Here is a 14,141-nt window from a genome sequence, read left to right on the forward strand (position 1 = left end):
CAGGAAATCCTTTTGTTCCCTGATTGGATTTGATTCCATTCATCACACCAGTTGACAAGCAGCACACACACACAGGGTGATGCACGGAGGATACACGACAGAAAAGAAAAGGCTTATTAGAGGCCGGGTCACTGGTTACTGAAAAAAAAATATGTTGCTTTTAAGTAAATATAATAAACTGATTTGTTAAAGGAAAAACTTTCAGAGGGAATGACATATAACGGGAATTCAAGCTTGTTTGTTTCTGTTCAGCTTAATGTACATCTTATTGCTAATTGAATTCAAATACATCTATAGGCGCAGGTATGAATGACAACTCTAGGGAAGAATTCAATGCATGACTATACACTCAATGGTAATAATGCAACACCAATCCATTATTGACTTGATGGCCATTAGCACCATGCAACTGTTTTCAGTTGGAGTTCCTCGCTTAACCCTCCTATGCTGAAGTCACTCTTTGGGTCATTTGGTGAACACCTCAAAGAAGCACAGCTGTGTTGTGTTGTGCACTGCATTAACCCTCCTATGCTGAAGTCACTCTTTGGGTCATTTGGTGAACACCTCAAAGAAGCACAGCTGTGTTGTGTTGTGCACTGCACCAACTGACCCTCACAGGAATATCAGATTGCCTTTTTGTGCTGTCCAACAACTGTGCTTCACTGTTTCATGTGCACAATTGTGCAGTAAACCAAATGCAGTGAAGAGGATTGCACAAAAGACCCTGGGTCATTTTGTGCCGGCAATCTACTGTGTACACACTGAACCTGTGCATGTTTGAGTTCCATATAGAAACTACATGCTCACCAGTGACTGTGGGCATTTGTGCACATTTGTGCTGTAAAACCAAAGGAGGGTTAAGATGAATTTTAGACAAATTCTCTTGTAAACTTATCACGTTTTTATCATCCTTTTGGCACATTTACTTGAAAACTTATCACGTACACACTCCCAAGGAGAGAGAAAAGTAAAGTACCATTGCTGGAACTAGTTTTTGCACCACTAGGAGGCCTCAACACCCCCCTCTGTAGTTCATGCACCATGCCAATAACCTCCAACCCTACCTCTTGCTGTTCTTCAGACCCAGCACCATGGATGAGTATGACCTTGCTTCCCCGCTGAGTGGGCAAGAACTTACAGCACTGGTCATACACCTCGGCTGCCTTCCGCCATCTTGGACAGACAATGATCACCAGAGGCTAATGGACGATGGAAAATGGGTGACACAAATATTCCTAAACTAGTAATTTAAGCACAGAGCTGCAGGACTGTAGTGGACACCATAACAAGTCGGTAATGAGACTACGGACATGTTTGGAATGAATCTTGCATATTCATCAATCACACATTCACATCCACTTTAGGCACAAAGATGGCCTAGCATAAACAAGTCCATAACTTATAATGCTGAAAACTTACCTGTTTGTTCATGTTCATTGTAGATTTCTCTCATAGCACAGTGAACAGATTTTTTTTACTAAATATAGCACTTGACAAGCTATCACTTTTATATTATTAATATAAACATTTTGAAAAGCCCAAATTTAGGGTCGGTAGGTCGTGCGTCAAGTCGAAAGGTCACTTAGCTGAGTACTTTTACTCACCCCGTTGCCGGGTGGCAGTGAGGAATATGTGGATGGTTGCAATGATTGAGTAATGAGTGGAAGCAGAAAAGCTAGGCTCTTCCCAGTCCTGGGGGCGGATACGCCAACCATGTCCGTCCCTCTGAGAATGATCGGCCAGGAATAAGCTTGGATGTCACTGGGAGATGGGAAGCCCAGCTGGGACAGTTTCTGCAGAGGAACAATATAAAAGGGAGCACCGATAAGCTTTTTAGAGTATCCTTTGGCATTCTTGCTGCAAATATTCCTGAATCCTTCAAACCTTATCACTGGACTGGAAACAAATGGCATATTCTTGGTACTTTTAAGGGTGGTTCAGCCCCATGTAATGGCTGGCCTCTCTTTGGCAGCCCTAAAGAATCTCCCAAAACCTCCCTATGGATTTTGACGGATCTACACAGTTTCAAGGTGTAGCACAAAAATCTTGTGAAATTAACACACCGAGCACTCTCCTGTTTACAAGCATCTTGAAAATTTGGGTCAACATCTATCTTGAGCTTGACAGGCTGTCAACGAAGGAGTAGACAGGATTCAGAGCCACATACAGCCCATGCCTAATCTGGTGAAAAATTGATCTCAAGCCGAAATATCATGCAAGTGACAGGTGGGTCCATGATGTTTCCTCAAAAGGTATGGTATCCAATCCCTGCTGTGAATTTCTTAAGAATAGATGACTTTGAAGACACTCTGCTAGATTTGATTTCTTCAGTTTGATGGCAAAAAGAAAGCAAGATGCACTGTGGACTGAGGAGAATTTATCACCACTGTGACGGTGACGGAGTGTCAACTCCAACTCAAGATTATCTCATACCTTTCGGATAGAATCCGGGAAGGGTGCCTGCTCGACTGAAATCATGGGTCTGGGAGGCCGGTCACCGTGAACCAGGATGCCCAAGGTCTTCTTGATGTGAGAGTACAGCCCTTCCTGCAAGTCTGAAGCTGGTGACTGATCAGAAGCTAAAGAGATCTGCTTGAGAAGCCTGCACGAAACACAAGGCAAAACCCAGAAAATCATTGTTTGATGACAGTAATCTTTTCAAAGTTTTCACTTATCGATCCTCAGCTGATGATGAAAATTGGGCAGTTTTGAGTTGATGTAATTGCCGATTCAATGAGACAGCATTTACAAGCTCAATACTTCAGCTATGGCGGCTGCTAAAATGTTCCCATGTGCGCTACAATCTAAAATGAAGTTTCACAGAATACCTATTTTGTTCAATTTACTATACATTTTATTCAATTTCCAATTTACACACGTACGACAAATCATATGTGTTGATAGCAGCATTTTATCTCCTTTAGTCTGCAAGGCTCTGACTCATTCCTCAAGTAACTCAAACTTTCATTCAGGTTAAAGAAGATCCATTATTGCAGACTCGGTAACAAATGACCTTTGCAAGGTACACACACTCTCACCTTTGACCTATGACCTTGCTTTGGGGCATTACTGATGGCATATGCTGATTCGGTTCATCAGAGGATGAGCTGTAACAGTCAGGGTCTGAGGATGTTTCTCCGGGTCTAGATTTCCTATGCATGCAAAAAATGGACTTTGTGTATTAATATCAACACTGAGTGAACTGGACAAACCCTTTGCTAAATGTGGGTCTGTGAAACAGTTGTCCCAGCCAGAAACCTCCTCAGCATAACAGCAAGATCCAACAGGTCAACAGTTTCCAAAGCCAAGCAACAGCAGAAGCCTAAACCTGAGGGCCACCACAGGATCCAACGGTGGCAAGATCCAACAGAACTAGCTCCGACAGACCAAGACTCTGGAGTTTTGGCAACAATGAAAAATTACTAGCCCCATACAAACACAATCTCTTTTGAGATTAATCAGCTGTACCTCAGTTCTTGCCTTGCTGGACTCGGCAGTGTCTTCGGAGGGGTCACCGCTCTCACTTCGAGTTCTTCCGCCGACAGTGTGAATCTACCGTCCACAGCAAACGGCAGCCTGGTAGCCCCTGATGCAGTGGTAAGAAGGTTTTTCGCAGGTGAGGAAGATTTTGATTTCGGTCTCGGCGCATCTGCTGGTGGCTGTCTGGTATTGAAAGATGCTGAAGGGGTGATGGGCGTAGTTTGTTGGTGAGTTTCTTGTGGTGAGCGGCTAGCTGGTTGTAAGAGTTCATGCCTGGGTTTATCTGTGGCGGTGTGTCTGCATCCATCCTGGACTGATCGCGATGCAGCCGGTTGTTCCTGAGAAGCCCCCAAGTTCTTCGATCTCTCCTTGATGGCTTGCAGTCGGGCCAGAACTTCCCTGGTGGAGCTCACAGAAGACCTTAGCTTGTCTGCATCACCCCATGATGGGGAGGTTTGCTGAGGCGACCCCTCCGTCGTCTTTAACACTGACGAGACCGTAGAGGTCACACTTGGCGAGTCTAGATTTCTCCCACTGCTGACAGGGAGGTTTTGCACTGAACTCTTAGAGGCTAGTTCCCGTCCTGCAAATGAAAGCTTCCCAGATGACTGATTGGGATGGGTTCCCTTCACCAATGGCACAGATGATTCCATTTGCTGTGAAGGGGTATCCTCTGCAAGGGATCTAGTTGAAGTTGTACTGAGAGTCGTATGTGTCTTTAGTTGGTCCTGGTTAGAAAAAAAAAAAAACCTCCTTAGTTAAAAACATCAGCAGTTCGATTCTTCTTTATTTTTTCATGCATACAAGCTGTATAGCCAAGAATCACAAAGAATGACGCTGAGAAGAAGCCAAAACAGATGCATGCAGATTCAAAGCTGCAATCTCCCATTGTACTAGACACAGGTTCTTCAACTGTGATTCCTGGCCAAATATATGGGAATCTCAGGGAAGGGATTGACCAATGATAAAAATAGCTGAAAATGACTGATAAAGACAAAAAGAAGCTGAACTGTGAAAATCTCCTATACTTTTGTACACAGCCAGTGAGGAAAAAAGCTGAAATTCAACACCCAAAAAAAGCTTAAATCAGCAGAAAAGCTGAGAAATCTCAACCCTGGAATCTTGCAATTGCTCAATATCACTGCAAAAGAAAGCATACACTCACTGAAGCATAAAACAACCCAATTCACCCCACCATATCCCAAAACCCACCCCAACCAACCCAAATTCAACTCAAAATAGCCACGCCAACCTACCTGAGCCCTCCCCAGCCCAAACCAACTATAGCCAAGCCAATCCCATCACACCTTGTCCCAACCCAGCACAACCCTAATTATCGAGACCAACTACCATCCATCCGCACTCCAACCACCATCCCCACAGACCAACCCAAATTCAACTCAATAATTTAGCCATGGCAACCTACTGAGACCATCCCAGCCCAAACCAACTATAGCCAATCCCATCACACCTTGTCCCAACCCAGCACAACCCTAATTATCCCGACCAACTACTATCCGTCCGCACGCCAACCACCATCCCCACAGACCAACCCAAATTCAACTCAATAATTTAGCCATGGCAACCTACTGAGACCATCCCAGCCCAAACCAACTATAGCCAATCCCATCACACCTTGTCCCAACCCAGCACAACCCTAATTATCGAGACCAACTACTATCCGTCCGCACTCCAACCACCATCCCCACAGACCAACCCAAATTCAACTCAATAATTTAGCCATGGCAACCTACTGAGACCATCCCAGCCCAAACCAACTATAGCCAATCCCATCACACCTTGTCCCAACCCAGCACAACCCTAATTATCCAGACCAACTACCATCCGTCCACACTCCAACCACAATCCCCACAGACCAACCCAATCCCATCCAACCTAAGCAATGAATAATAATAATGAAAAGGTATTACCTAGTGCACAATCAAGACAATGCAATGAGTTGATGTTTCAATTGTGCCAGGGTGGGAAAATATTTCAAGTGGTATAAAACAATGCTCCATAGTTCAGATATAGTGATTTGGTAAAAGCTGGCCGAGGAGTGAGAACATCTTGTTGCTGGTGTGGAGATATCCCATTCCACCCATCAGTACTGACCCAAACCCTGATCCATCCCATCCGCACCTGCTGATACCTGCCACCTCATCTCGACTGATCCTATCTCATCCCGACCCTAACCTTACCCCGACAGCTCACCTGCTTCAATGGAGGCAGCCCAAAGTAGTCCCTCAGAGTGAGTTTCGTCTTCCCATCTCTGGCCTCCGCACTGAGCGACATTGCGGCGTTGATGGGTTTCCGTCTCGCTGCAGCCCCTTCCGTCTTGTCTGCACTCTTTGGGGACAGCGAAGTGGGAGAACGGGCAGGAGGGGTGCTGGATTCACTGGCTCCACTTGATGGTCTCCCTTCCGGGGCCTTAGGGGCTGTAACTGCCCAAACCACAAACACAGAGCCTTTTGAACTCTGAACAAGAAATCTTTGCTATTGACCAAATCAGAGTACCAGTCAAACAGCATTCTGACGCATACACACAGCAAGCGAAAGCCTGGTTTCAAACATTTTGCAACCATAGAATATGAATTTATCTACCAATCAGAGGTAAAAATGGGTTGTGGCAGGATAGCAAAGTTGTGGATTTCGCTGTCTTCTGTCACGCGAAATTCCTCGATTTGGAACACAGTTTATCTTCATATTTTCCATCCTTGATTCAAAACAAATTGCCTGAAATCCATCAGAATATGAAAGATATAACAACCCTTCATTGATCACAAAATTTAGCCGATCAATAGTCTCAAACTTCCAAAATTTAACGGATTCCGCAAGCTGTTGCAGCTCATTAAATATTCAGAAGCAAGGTCACAGTCTGCAGCTCATGCATATTCAGCAAGTAAACGGAAGTGTGTGCACCCTCATATCATTCTTCTTTTCTTCTTCCAGTGAATTAAACAAAACTTCATTTCATTGTGTGAATGTGACTTGCAGTTGATCTTCAATACCTTCAGAAAGTGAAGTGCTCTGTTAAAAATAATAAACAAGCTTACCTTCAACGGCCAAAGGTTCTTCGATTCGGGCACAAAAATTCAGTCTCAGCAGGTCTTCATTTACATTCATCTGCAGCAAAAACACAAGATGTCCTGGCAACATATTTCAAAAGGTAATTCTTTATATTTATATCAAATAGTCGCGGCAGGTTAAAAATGGGAAAATCAAGGTAACAACAGAATGTTCGTTGAAATGAAAAGTCCACTCGAGACCCAACGGGTCTTTCAAAAGCTGAGATTACATGTGTAATCCATATAAATGGATTTGTGTAAATAGACAACTGAATTTATATACTGCAATTTAGACTATACCTGTTGCTGATCAATACTGACAAAGAGGGTAACTAGGGACACGCCATCTTCTCTCACACGGTGAATGTCCACCTTGGCCGACTTATCTAAAAATAAACATGATGTCATGCACTTCAATACCTCAAAACCTAAGGAGAGTAGATAAACTTGTTCTCCTCGGTAAGTGTACCTTGGATTTCAGTGCACAAACTTACAGTTAGGTACAGCAATGAGCACAACGATCATGATGACTGGATGCATAAGAAAGCATCAGGGTCATTTGTAACTGAAATACTTTGATTCATCGATATAAAATGAAACACGACTTCATCTCAATGAAGGATTCCAGAATATCTTAATAACTGCACTGAAACTTATTTTCTTCAAGGCAAAAAAAGCACCCATACCAAAAACGGGGAAGCAAATCCCTTCATCATGAACATATTATTAGAAATCCACTCAGGAAATGTGGTGTGTTCAGACAGTGTGATTACATTATGCAGAAAGGTGTAATGGACATAATAAAATTAAACCAGTTCACATCTTCCTACCTATGAGCAGCTCGTCAAAATATTCCACAGCTGCTGTGTCCCATTTTGCAGCCGGTCTACAAAGTGACACAACAGAAAGCTAGATATTTCACAACAGGAAATACATGAACACAGTGCTCTGTACTAAGATGTGCACTATAAATATACACTGTACAACGAAATCAGTAAGGCTGGAGATGGCTAAAATAAAAGGAGTTGGCAGAGCAGCAGTATTGGAATTCCATGGTTACAGGTTCAAAAGTCCGTCCAGTTTGTGGTTTCCCAAGATCTTAATGGGGTTACCTGCTGCTCTTAAGCGTCAATCAACATGAATTAATATAACAAATGAAAATAAACATGAAATGTAAATGTGGTACAGTGTATCTTGTCAAAAAAAATGACAAGCAATCGCATGAATTGAGACTAGCAAATCAATGAGAGAGAGTCCCAAATGTTACAACGCGAGACCAATATCTCAACAAGAACACTGTTTGTTCCAATCGAGACCACTCACTGTTCCTTTTTTTTAAGAACACTACATATTCCCGAATGGGTAGATTGGCCCATGTGTTCGTATTCTGACTCAGGAACCCCGTGTTTCTGATGAGAATATTTCGACTGCATTCCTCATTAGTTGCTGATTGGTTTTCTCCGTCACCAACTGTGCCAAATTTGTACAAGTGGAACTTGAAACCACATAGCACTGGCTCATACAAAACAAAAGGCATCATTGGCATTACTCTCTTTGCAGATTTCAACCATGCACTTGATGATGCACCGCTCTAAAGAATGAGGAACAGACATGGACAGCTCTCGAGACTTACTGCATTGTTGCCGTGTCCTCATCAAAGGACACTTTGAGCGAGAGCGGCACTATGCCGTACAGACAGTACTCCCTTGCCTGGAATGGGAGCTTGAGGAAGTGTGGTGGAATGTCGCGTAATCTGGGTGAAAACCAGGAAAAATGGTTGTGGAGTTTTTGTGATAAAATGAAGACAGTGCCACGCAGGGCACTTGCAAGTCACAAGCAAACAAGAAACTGACCCTTGGTGATGAGACACCAACTTCAAAGATTCTCAGCACTGGACACAAAATGAACATCCTCTGCTATAAAGCATCAACTTAAACACCCTGACAAAAAATGCACCTGTTCTTGTACTCTAATCAGTCACAGAGCCTTGAACATTTTAAGCTCTAAATAAAATCTGTTCTAACACTTAAGGCACAGGGTAAAACAAGTCGCGTCAACTACTTCCTCGGTTTCAAGCAAGTGGGGCACACTTCTTTAGCTAATGACGGATCACACACTGTACCACAAAAAACAGATGTTTTTATGACTCTTTGTCTAACTTAGCCTAATGTTAGTCTAATTTACATTTAATAGATGACAATGCACGGCAAAACAGGAAATTTCACAGGAATTAAATAGGGCATACCTGTTTGTGGGGAGTTTGATGGTTTCCCCGAAATCTAGGAGGAAACAGCTGAAAACGAACCATACACAGACCAACATTTAGATTTTTAATATTAAGATTGTTGAAAATATCCTGTATATTTCGGGACAAACATCATAAATCTAAATACTAGGGCAAACCTTCACACTCTGAAACAAATGCTGACATGAGGGTATCTGGCCTACACTCTGGCAAACAATTTTGAACAGGCCGTCAGATGAGGGTAACGTATAGCGTAATTCGACCACCAGAATTAGAGACCATTACTGCAGCGGCACAACACTCGTGGACAGGTGGTACGCGTGCGTTAGTTACATGCCTCTTCGACCAATAGGGTGTCGTGATTTGCCAAAAGCATGTGCGCGTCACGCCGAGGAGTGTGCGCGTGAGTCCAGTGCCACTGCAGTTGTGGTGTCTAAATCAGATAAGTCTGTAGATTAATTTAGGCTTAACCTTAGCTGCCAAAAGAGTCGGACCTTTGTGACATGCACTCTTGTGTTATGGTGGAGCCTAAAAACTAGCTGAAAATAGCTGAAATTGCAGCATGGGGTCCAGGGCCCTTAAGCGGGCCCCGGGCAAATGTTGAAATGTAAATGCTCTGTGGTCCATTTTACAGCCTCCTGGTGCAACTTTTGTTCCTTTTTTCTTACAATTTATGTACATTTTCAATTTAACTTTTTTCTTTATATTTGCCTGAAACTTCCTGAAGGTTAACATGAACTACATGTGTAAGCCTTGGTAATAGGTATACCAAAAAATGTAAATGTGTCTGCAGTGTGAGTTGGCTCTTTTCCCTCCTGATTTGAGCATGTTCACTTCTTTGTCCGCATGCGCATCGCATGTCCAGGCTTTTGGATTTCCGGGCACAGAGTGTGTCGCCTAAGGTTAATTGCTGCTCGTCTACAGCATATTTCAACCACGTCCATTTCTGGGGATTTGTGACATGAGGATCGGTCTCGTCATATTGATTGTATCCAAGCCTGAGCCTCTTTGAACAATTATGCATTTGTGTTGCCGTGGCATTTTGATGAGATGCACGCATAGCATGTAAAAACAGCACGATAGAGCATGATACGACGACAAGACATGCACAAATTTTGCCCAGCGCCAGTCATCACGAAGCCCTCTATCGGCGAAAGTGAAAATTTACTAACCTTATTTCAAGCAACAAATTTACAGCAAACTATATACTACCACGAGTTACAATGGAAATTGCTAGTCACTACATGCCCTGAATGGCTGTAACGAGTCCCACCGACACGTGTAGATATAAATAGTGACATTTCACTTGCAGCCACAATGACCGGGTGATTCCCCAGATGCTGTTTACACACAAGGCTCGCACTTTGAGCTGCGCTGGAAAATGCCCGCACAGATTTGGAATCATATACACTGTGAGCCCGTACATGCATGTGTACCACATAGATACAGTAGATTCAATCGCATGCTATATAGCACTCCAGTACTGTGTTTTCGCATGTGTTCGGTATCAGAAAGAGGACGCACAAAACTTGGCCTGGTTGTCACATCAGCACACAAAGAAGAAATGGAAAATATCGGTGCTGCACCAGGAATAAAAATGAGGAAAATTTGGTCCATCAGTGGCAAAAAAAGCAGAATATGGTATTCGACATGCTCAAGAAAAAAGCAGAAATCCGCTAAAACTCGGAGATTTCACAAACCCCTGTACCAGCCTGAAGAAAACTTGGTCCCTATAATTCGGGCCCTCTCCAATTTGTTACCAGACTCCTGTCTTTTTGTTGCACCATAAATGTAACGTATACTTCTTGGTCATGTTGATAAAGGGAGGCTGGTGACTACACCTGAAAGTGAACAAGCTTACCTTGCCTCAGCTAGGTGCTTGCGCTGTATGATGCTGGTCACTCGGGCCCGATACCATTGATCTCCATCCATCTTCCTGACAAGATAAACCTACACAAAACAAACAAATATTACTCACTAACAGTTCAAACAAAAAGGGTTTTGTCACATCGTGACAGTCAAGGCTGCCAACGATGATCATGTTGGGAGCTCCATGTACCTCTGTAAATGAAGTCTCTTTGAATGAAATGACAGAAAACTCTGTATAGACAGATTTCAACAAAATTAAAAAGTCATCAGAAAATTGACATTTCCTGTTTAAGTACAGAAAACTGGCTCCAAACTTTGAATTCGGGCAGGTTCTCAGCAAATAAATATGCCCCGAGACAATAAAGGCCGTTGTCCTTAACCCTAACTGCCCAAAACCTGCCATACTCCAACAGCAGGTTTTGTGAGGTTTGGGCAGGTTTGGTATCGTACCCGAGGAACTTCTTGTTGAATTTTGTGAGACTTGGGATGAAAGGCCCAGGGAGATGGTGTTGGATTCTGTGTGAGTTGGGACACACACGGGTCACGGTGTGCAGTGTCTGGCTTGCTGTACCAATTGTTGGACTATGCTTGATTTTGTCAGGTTTGGTACTGTTCAGTGCAAGTCATCCAATATTGCATAGTCCCATCCATACCATATCACTCAAACTCCAACGGGCTCATTCTGTTGGAGTTTATCAGGTTTGGTACAGTAACCTGCATGTACAAGTACATAGACAAGTACATGAACCTGTTGGATTTTGTGAGGTTCAGTATGCTTTCTAGTGCAAGAGCCTAGGGGGTTAGGGTTAAACAATACACTGCATTGACCTGTAACCTGTAACCTATGACCCGTGGAAATGTCATATGCGTACCTCTCCCTTCTTTGGGTTGTAGGTGTGCATGTTTAGGAACTGCTCATGCTTGCAATATTCCTTAATTTCTTCCGAGAGTTGGACAAACTCCGCGGCCTGGATGGATGAATTGGGCCCAGGGACCTCCTTGGCCCAAAAATGACTGGGATCTTTCACCTGCAAAAGAAAACAGATTTGTTTGTTTCAATCTGTACAATAACCGTAAGATTAAGATTACACTGTAAATAGTGGATTGGGAGGGCCGAGTATTCCTTGTTACACACGATCTTCAAATCCAGTTGCCGATTTCACAAAAAATGCTTAATTTCATACAATGCATAAGCCTTACTGAATGAATTTGTGACGGAAGTGCGGAATGCACAAGATGGTTGATTTCATGGAATGTTGCTTGGCTGTACAACATATTATTTTAAACTTCTTGGAAGAGGATCATGGATATTATGGCAGCTGTTCCTTTTTCAACATTGTAGCAGTCATTAAATTACGTAGCTCCACCCAGCATTTTGAAGAGGTCTCTTGTCTTTTCCCCAAGTTCTTTTCACAGCAAAACAAGTTTATTCATTACCTTCAAAGAGGTACATTTTTTTCTCAAATGAACCATGTTCAGTTGAGCAGCAATGAATTTTGACCAAACATAATTTGCTGGTAAAATGGTTTACTTACAAATCGCTCAGTGCAACTTACGCCATCTAATATGATTGGGTAAGTTACGCCATAAGTTGTTGCACAAGCCACTGACTGACACAGTGCATAACTTTGGTGAAATGCGTCATAATCTGTTGCATGAGTTATGCAATGAAGTGCGACCTGAGTGAAGTAACGCCACTGCATACAAGTTTCATGAAGTTGGGGACAGCATCTACATCAGTGACTCAATTTCTGTACAAAACATGACACTTGAACCAAAATTAAACTCCAGACGGAAAATTCATGTTTAAGAAGAGCAAGTGAAAGTTCAACTCCAAAAATTACTTACCTTCAATATTGTGACATCAATGGGAGCCATTGCGGCAAAAGCAGCCACTCCGACGTCAAACCACTACAACAATCGAGGAAAAAATAGCAATTTATGAGCAGCACATTTATCACTAATAATAGCCCTAACCCTACATAATACTGCAAATTACTACTTGTAGTAAAATGTAGTACTGAGCGCTGTCGCTTGTAAGAGGACGTATTAAAATACAATAGATAAGACAATGTACCATACAGTGCTGTGGCACTATGAATGCATGGCTTTATTGTTCTCTGTACGAGTAACAATGGAAGTAACCTAGCCAGAAGTAGTAATCTGTAGTGCTAGGTCCTTCAGGCTCAGGCTATTACTTAGTATGTTGTAGTACTGTGTAGTGTAAGCCCAACAATATGCTTGGCGGTTAGGAATAGACCACATATACACGTATACGTGTCACTTACAAGTCAAAGTACATGTACATGTACACAACCAGACGAAACCAACACAGTTTGAATGGCCAAGTGCAAACTTGTCCAAAATGTTCTCTTTTTTTCAACTGGGTCAACATCTCTGAGTTTACTCACAGTTCTATGATGCATAATTTTGGAAGGACAGTTCATTTCTCAGATAGCTTTCTGTACCGAAAGGGGAAAACCCCACTTCCTGTGAGTAATGCCAGAATAAAACTTGCCTATGCCAAAAACAAAACGGTGCTTGCTTATTCAGCAGGCCTACATGTATATCTATCCAAGCGGAAATCAGATGCTTTGCAGCGATTTGAAAAATGTGTTTTTCCAGGAATGTCTGAAGGCTTCAACTTGATAAAAAATTATCATGGAATCGGAACAGCATTAAAAGTGGAGTTGTGGGTTTTTTTTGGGGGGGGAGGTTGTATTTTTCTGATGGGCAAAATGATACAAAATTTGAAAAGGGAGTACTAACGCTCTACTCAGCAGAGCTAGCTAGATTCATGGACCAAGACATTGGTGGCGCAATACCCGATATGCCATTTTTAAATTATTGAGTGTTCCGTCTTTTTTGGCTTTGATAATACAATAGGAGTGCTTCTTCCAAAATAAAAATGTGATTTGTGGGACATGTACCTTAACTGACTTTAAAAAAATTAAATCCAGTCAAAGTTTTTGCCAAAAATATTTATTCGACTCACAAAATGACATGGTGACATTCACAGAAATCCTAATTTCAGATAAATACATGTATGACTGAATATCCAGCATGTCTTCTCTTGATTTCATTTTTTCATTTTACCTTTGGTACACGGATTAGATTTGCATTAATGAAGAAAACTGAAACACGTGGTGTTTATTATTACTTATTACCTTGCATATTATCATTATCAGCTCAACTCCACTGTTACAAGGGGGGGCACTGAGAGCCCCGCCCCAGGGGTTGGGAGAAATTCTGGTTTCCTCCCCTTCTTAGTAATTCCAGTTTCACATTGCATACGATACATATACTTGAAATGGTATTTGCCAATTTATATCATATGAACTGTCTAAAGATACCACCCAAAACCCAAAGTATTTAACCTTTTAACGTTATGCATATCGAAATGTACTTTAGTTCACATATACATGTATTTTATCATAACTTCTGTTATGAGACCGTGGGAGACCTATCATTTGCATGCA

The 14,141-nt window shown here is 42.4% G+C and overlaps 1 protein-coding gene across 3 annotated transcripts in view; it reads right to left on the minus strand.

The window, feature by feature from the left end:
• Positions 1-14,141, minus strand: part of LOC110983278 (uncharacterized) — a 55,076-nt gene that overhangs the window by 38,713 nt on the left and 2,222 nt on the right. For all 3 annotated transcript variants that reach the window (XR_015425584.1, XM_022242410.2, XM_022242408.2), the window contains exons 2-15: positions 12,511-12,573; positions 11,535-11,690; positions 10,655-10,743; positions 8,794-8,841; positions 8,182-8,301; positions 7,379-7,434; positions 6,849-6,934; positions 6,537-6,606; positions 5,695-5,924; positions 3,469-4,208; positions 3,039-3,152; positions 2,434-2,602; positions 1,605-1,793; positions 1,065-1,199 (exon numbers count right to left, since the gene is read on the minus strand). Coding sequence is in view for 2 of the 3 variants with exons in the window: in XM_022242408.2 (XP_022098100.2) it covers positions 1,065-1,199; positions 1,605-1,793; positions 2,434-2,602; positions 3,039-3,152; positions 3,469-4,208; positions 5,695-5,924; positions 6,537-6,606; positions 6,849-6,934; positions 7,379-7,434; positions 8,182-8,301; positions 8,794-8,841; positions 10,655-10,743; positions 11,535-11,690; positions 12,511-12,573 (2,265 nt within the window). In the remaining variant the exon portion in view is untranslated. The remainder of the gene's footprint in view (positions 1-1,064; positions 1,200-1,604; positions 1,794-2,433; positions 2,603-3,038; positions 3,153-3,468; positions 4,209-5,694; positions 5,925-6,536; positions 6,607-6,848; positions 6,935-7,378; positions 7,435-8,181; positions 8,302-8,793; positions 8,842-10,654; positions 10,744-11,534; positions 11,691-12,510; positions 12,574-14,141) is intronic.

The sequence above is a fragment of the Acanthaster planci genome, linkage group LG06 (assembly GCF_054643075.1).
Source record: "Acanthaster planci isolate LZ-2023a linkage group LG06, COTS_SCS, whole genome shotgun sequence".
In the NCBI taxonomy this organism is placed as follows: Eukaryota; Metazoa; Echinodermata; class Asteroidea; order Valvatida; family Acanthasteridae; genus Acanthaster; species Acanthaster planci.